Source organism: Pinus tabuliformis, chromosome Q (assembly GCF_031772625.1).
Source record: "Pinus tabuliformis cultivar Carrire ecotype Pingquan chromosome Q, CPIR1, whole genome shotgun sequence".
Taxonomy (NCBI): Eukaryota; Viridiplantae; Streptophyta; class Pinopsida; order Pinales; family Pinaceae; genus Pinus; species Pinus tabuliformis.
Genome location: NC_142296.1, coordinates 115,548,818 through 115,554,598, shown reverse-complemented (window position 1 = coordinate 115,554,598; position 5,781 = coordinate 115,548,818). Strand labels below are relative to the sequence as shown.

The 5,781-nt window shown below is 31.3% G+C and overlaps 1 protein-coding gene across 1 annotated transcript; it reads right to left on the bottom strand.

Annotated features, from left to right (window-relative positions):
• Positions 1-2,327: 2,327 nt before the first annotated feature.
• On the bottom strand, positions 2,328-3,059 carry LOC149218501 (AAA-ATPase At3g28510-like). Its single transcript, XM_089386573.1, has one exon. It carries the CDS (start codon positions 3,057-3,059, stop codon positions 2,328-2,330), a length of 732 nt encoding a protein of 243 aa, XP_089242699.1.
• Positions 3,060-5,781: the final 2,722 nt, after the last annotated feature.

Genomic DNA, 5,781 nt, shown 5'->3' with positions numbered 1-5,781 from the left:
AGAGAGATTATTTTTAACACTATTTGGAGGTTTGAGAGATAACCAATGAGAAAATTATTTAGGTAGTTTTTGTTTTTTTTTCATCTTTTAAATGTATTTTTGCCAATGGTTTTCTCAGCCATTAAATGTAATTCTAATTAAGGAATGAGTTTAGGTCAACAAATTAGTGTCTTGGATTGTATTATAAATGATGAAGTTGATCAATGATAAAAGTTAGATGTGTCACTAGTGAGACATAGAACACTTGGTGAATGGGTACACTCTTAAAAGCAGTCCTTATATAATGGTCACCAATTCAAAACCTTGTAATTGTCCATTCCTTTAATCACACACAAAAAAAGAAATTAAATATATTGTTTTAAACATTTTATTAACTTCTTAATTAAAGATTTCCAAAATCAATATTTAGATATTATATATAATTATAAATATTTACATTTTTTATATACAAAAATAATATATCTAGATCTTTATGGTAAAGATTTAAAAATTATAAAATAAAAATAACTTCATTATTTGAAAACATTTTCAGAAAAAAAACACATTGATAAATTTAAGTCACTTTAACACTTCATCATTATAAAATTATAATTATAAAATAACATGACACTTTTAACTTTTTTTATCGTAAATTTTTCTAAGATGAATCTACGTTAACTTACGAAATTGAAACACGGTATCTAGCTAGTTCTATATACTTTGGGAGCATGTTTCTAAATCAGGCAAAGTCATCAATAGAATACTATATATATATATCTATATAGCTATTTATATATATATATATACTCTAATAAAATTCCATGTTATCTTTTAATTTTATTAATCTATTTCGTAAAAATTTAAGAGGACAATATAATGTAATAATGTATTAAATTTAACATGGCTTTTTTCAATTTTCCTTTTTCAACCATCTCTTTTGTACAGATCATTTATAGGCGAGGTGGTAAATTTGTTGCGATAGTTATTTTTATTTGGAATTTCTAACAAAAATTCAAAAAATATTGCAGTAGGAATATTTGATTGTGTTTTTAATGATAGAAATAGATTCAATATTATTAAAAATCTCTATAATATTTAAAATTTAGAAATTCCACTTTTATAATCTAAATTTACATAAATTCCTACTAAATTTTATCAAAAACTCACCAAAATTTCCATAATTTTCTCTACAAAATCTCACTAAATTTTCCATAATTTTCTTAACAAATTTGAATGCTACTGAGGCTACCACTTTTGGATGCACATATTTTTCAACGTGGGAACCTATGGAATTGAAAGAAATTAAGGCATTTATTGCTACATAAATATGATAAGTATGTAACGATAAAATATCTCTATTATAACATCACAATCTCACACAGTTCAACGTATACAATCTCACACAGCACATAAGCATATTGAACCTCCCAAATCATAAAATATAACATCACATTGCACCCGTCATGGGTATGATATAGCATGTGACATCATTATTAATAGTCAATTACTAAATCTTATTCTTCTATGTTGCTACTTATCACCATTATTCTGATATAATGTATGTATAATATCTTCTGAATAATTGTGTTTTGCTGCAGATAACCTAACTGAATGTTCGCTGACATCATACTTGGCATTCCGTCCCGGAAGCATTTTCTTCTGACATACCCTTCAAAGCGGCACTAACTGCTCTTTGTTTAACCTCGCAAAGAGCTTCAATGAGGTTTTCGAGCACAGTGGTGGGATGGTCAACCATCTTCATTAGATTTTCAGCTACATCTACAGGTGTCATCTGAGCAGCATCCATCACATCTTGGATTTCAGGAAAGAGCTCATGGTCTTCAATGGAGAGATAATTGCTGGTGAGAATATTGAATGCTATAAAAGTGCAGAATGAGAGAAGAATGTGTTTGTCCATTTGACCAGACCAGATTAGTGCGGGGTCGAGCCTGTCGATGGCGACTTTTTGAAAGCTTTTTCAGCAGGTTTTTCGGTCGAAATCCGGCAGTAATTTATTGGAATCACAAGTTTGATAGCTAGTTTCTGCACAATGAAAGCGTCCCAAGGGTTTTCGAGGGTGCTGAATCCAAATATGCAGTTAAAAAACCATTTTAACTGCAACAAATCAAGATTTAACCTCAATTTCTTCCGCCGGATTCCGTCACCAGAATCTCCAAAAAGTCCAAGATTTAACCTCAATTTCTTCCGCCAGATTCTGTCACCAGAATCTCCAAAAAATCGCATTATAGACAACTCCCTATCGATGTGGTTTGTGGTGAATACGAACAATCTCTCACTTCTACAACACGACCACAGACCATCCATGAAGTTGAAAACTCCGAAAAGGGTCACTTCTTCCATGACGTAAGGAAGACACTAATCGAATATGACGTAAGGGTCACTTCTTCCATGACGTAAGGAAGATACTTCTTTCCCCTCATGAATCTCTTGAGGTCTTCCACAATCTCCTCCTTCAACTCTGGTTCCAGAGCCAAAGTTTCGAAAGTCGAAGGATGATCGAACACAACGGGCGTCCACACCCTGTTCCAGAATTCATAGTCCTTGGAATTAGATTTATTCGTGTGAATCTTCCGGTACCGGATTCTAATCTCTAGTGTTTTCGCTTCTTCCATGATGTAAGGAAGGTACTCATCAAATATATTTTTCTTGTTTTTCTTGTTGAATGTTAACTCGTAATAGCGTTTCTCGTCAGTGTTTGTGTCCCACGAGAATAAGACCGTCTGTTTCGACTCTCTACTGTGGAACACCCACCACACATTGATACCCTCATATGCATCTGCGATTTGCTCGTTTCTGTCCATGCTGAATGTAAATTCCTTGTTATTCTTCGACTTCTTCAGCTTTAATCTCTTTGTGGCCGAAGATGACCTTACGCTCAAGTAAGTCTGCACTGCCTTGTAAACTTCGCTTACCTTCATCCCATCATTCTCCTCTATCATAACTAAGATGTAAGGAGACATTATCCCTATGACCATGTGCGTCCACTTTGAAAACAAATCATAAAATTCTGGGGGAACATATTCCCTGGCCATGGTCCATATGAATATCACGGAGGCCATGATCGACTCCAAATTCGACTAGAGATCCATTTTCAAGAAACCAGGAAACCCCGCAGAGAAATATTAAACTAAGAATACCTCGAACCTCTTACTCAGATGAGATAATCCTGGCTATTTTATGGCCCTCCATTGGAATATGAAGGAGCAAAGAATTTACTTGGAAATGTCTTGTTGGACAAGAATTTCATTTTCATGTATTCTTACTATTCTTTATTCTTTATTCTTCAATTTTTATTTTTACATTTGATATCAGAACAAGATTTTGGATTCCTGGGAATGCCTTTGTTGTTAAAGGTTTGGCTTGTTTTAGATATGTGATACCCTTGTTCAGTGGGAGCTCTCTAGTGGAGATTTTTGTATTGAAAGAATGACCACAATTAGAGAGTGGAGATGGAGAAGTTTAATGGAAAAACTTTTGAACTATGTGAACTCTAGATGGAAGATTTTCTAGTAGATAGGTCATGATAAGGCATAGTGGGTGGTTATTGACTCAAGTACAAAACTCATTGTTGTGTTGAAAGAACAAACAATACACTATAGAATAGAAATAAAATGATTTATTAATTTCATTATCAAATTCTATGCATTGGAGTTATTTGAGTTATTGCTTGTGTTGGGTATCAAAAATTGAAGGGTAGAGATTATAGACCACGCTAGAATCAAGTGATAACATGATATTATCAAGGATATGGCCACATGAAGGTATTTAAGATCTTAGTAATAAAAAAGTTGCACTGAAGTGCAAACCCTAAATAAGACGAGGTTGACTAATTTTATTAAGTTTAATAAAAAAATAATAATAAATATTTTAACTAATTATTTGGTTTAGAAATGCAAACAAAATATCATGACATGTTTCCGTTAACAACACTGCATATGCATTAGTTATAAGCGTATAACTATTAATGCACTTCTATAAACAAATACCACATTAACTAATATTCCCCTCGCATAAGCACACATTCTTGAAAGACAAATCACTACAACTATCCAAACATTCGTTTAAAGGAAAATAATGCACCAGTTATGATCTTCGTGCATGCAAATTACATCAACTTTATCAAAATAACTAGCCCTTCAAGTATTACTTTTGGTGCATGAAAATAAGTAAAGAAAGCTAACACAACGAATGTTGTTCCTATGCATGTAAATGCATATACTTTCCAAAAGAATGCATAACACAATAGTGCATGCAAATACATGTTTCCTTCTCGAGGAAATATAGCATAATAGGGCATGGAAAAATATGTTTTCTTTTCCATAAAACTAATGCAAATACATGTCTTCTTTTCCAAAGACTATACCGACATTACCCATATCTATCTATATATATATTCTAAGGAAACCAACACATATTAGTATGGTTTTTGTGCATGTAATTCATCTTCTTTCCTAAAGAATCTTTTCCAATATAAGCTAACACAACATGCTAACATTTCCCACATACAAATGCCTATTATTTGCAACTCAAGATAATACAAATCTTGCATGCCTATACATGATCTTATTCCAAAAGAAACTAAAATAATAGTTATGATAGTATAAAAGTAATCAAATATTTCTTTTTCTCAAGAAATATAGCTCAATAGTTCTTCTATCCATGCGAAGACCATATCTCTATAAATATCTCTATAACTCAATGACTATTCTTTGCGCATGCAAGAGCTTATCATAATAACCCTTCTTAAATGTACGTAACACATTTTCCCTTCTCTAGAATTCTACCATCATTAGTTATTATTTCATGTAAACAAATACATACTTATCTTTCAAAAAGAAGTTAATATAACTTTGTTTTCCTATCTTTCTACATGCAATTTTCTAATGCTTCCCTTTTGAAGAAATTACCATAGATAACCATCTTTTATGCATAAAACCCAGACAAAAATAACAAGGTTAACTTAACCTTTTATGCACCTAAATCAAGAAATTAACAAAATTCATCTAGCCATGAAATCTTTGCAAGAAATTATTCTTTTCAAGAAAATTAACATGATAAATTTCTTTATATGCACACAAAAACATATTTTCTATATCAAAATGACTATCCTTTTGTGCATGCAACGTGTATTTTTTTTTCAACACAGTGACCCTTACGTCAATGTACATAATCTTTTTAAGAAACAAGAATGCATTCTTGTTCTTGTATGAACAAGGTTCATATGCATATTTTAAGAAAACAATATTTATTTTTCATCAGTTCATGCACAAAACTCTATTCAAGTCTTTTTGCACTCAAATCCTTGAATTCTTCAAAAAAACAACATGGGTAATATATGCATACAGATTCATGAAACCCTTCCAAGAAAATTAATCTATCTTTTCCAAGAATATGATAATGTATGCAAAGGCATTTCACTTCGAAATCTAATACAATGATGCATGCAATTAATATTTTCTTTTCAAGAATTAACATAGAAATTTATTTCAAGAATTCCAGTACAATGGATATTATCATTGAGCACATATTTCTATTAGGAGTATATAGGAATCATGCTAATATCTCCAAGAAAATTAATAATCTAATTTTCTCTTATAATTTTCTGGCAATCTTTTATTTAATGATATAACGTATTTTCTTTCTCTTTTCAATAGAAAAGTTTACATACATTCTTTACATGAAAAATATTATGATTTCTTTAATATTTTGTGTGTGTAGGTTTCTCTTGTGTTTTCTTTCCCAAAAAACTACATCCCTAATTTATCTTTTACCATGGAATTT

Excerpts from the sequence above, each read along its gene's own strand:
- LOC149218501 (XM_089386573.1), bottom strand. The coding sequence starts at position 3,059 with ATGGCCTCCGTGATATTCATATGGACCATGGCCAGGGAATATGTTCCC.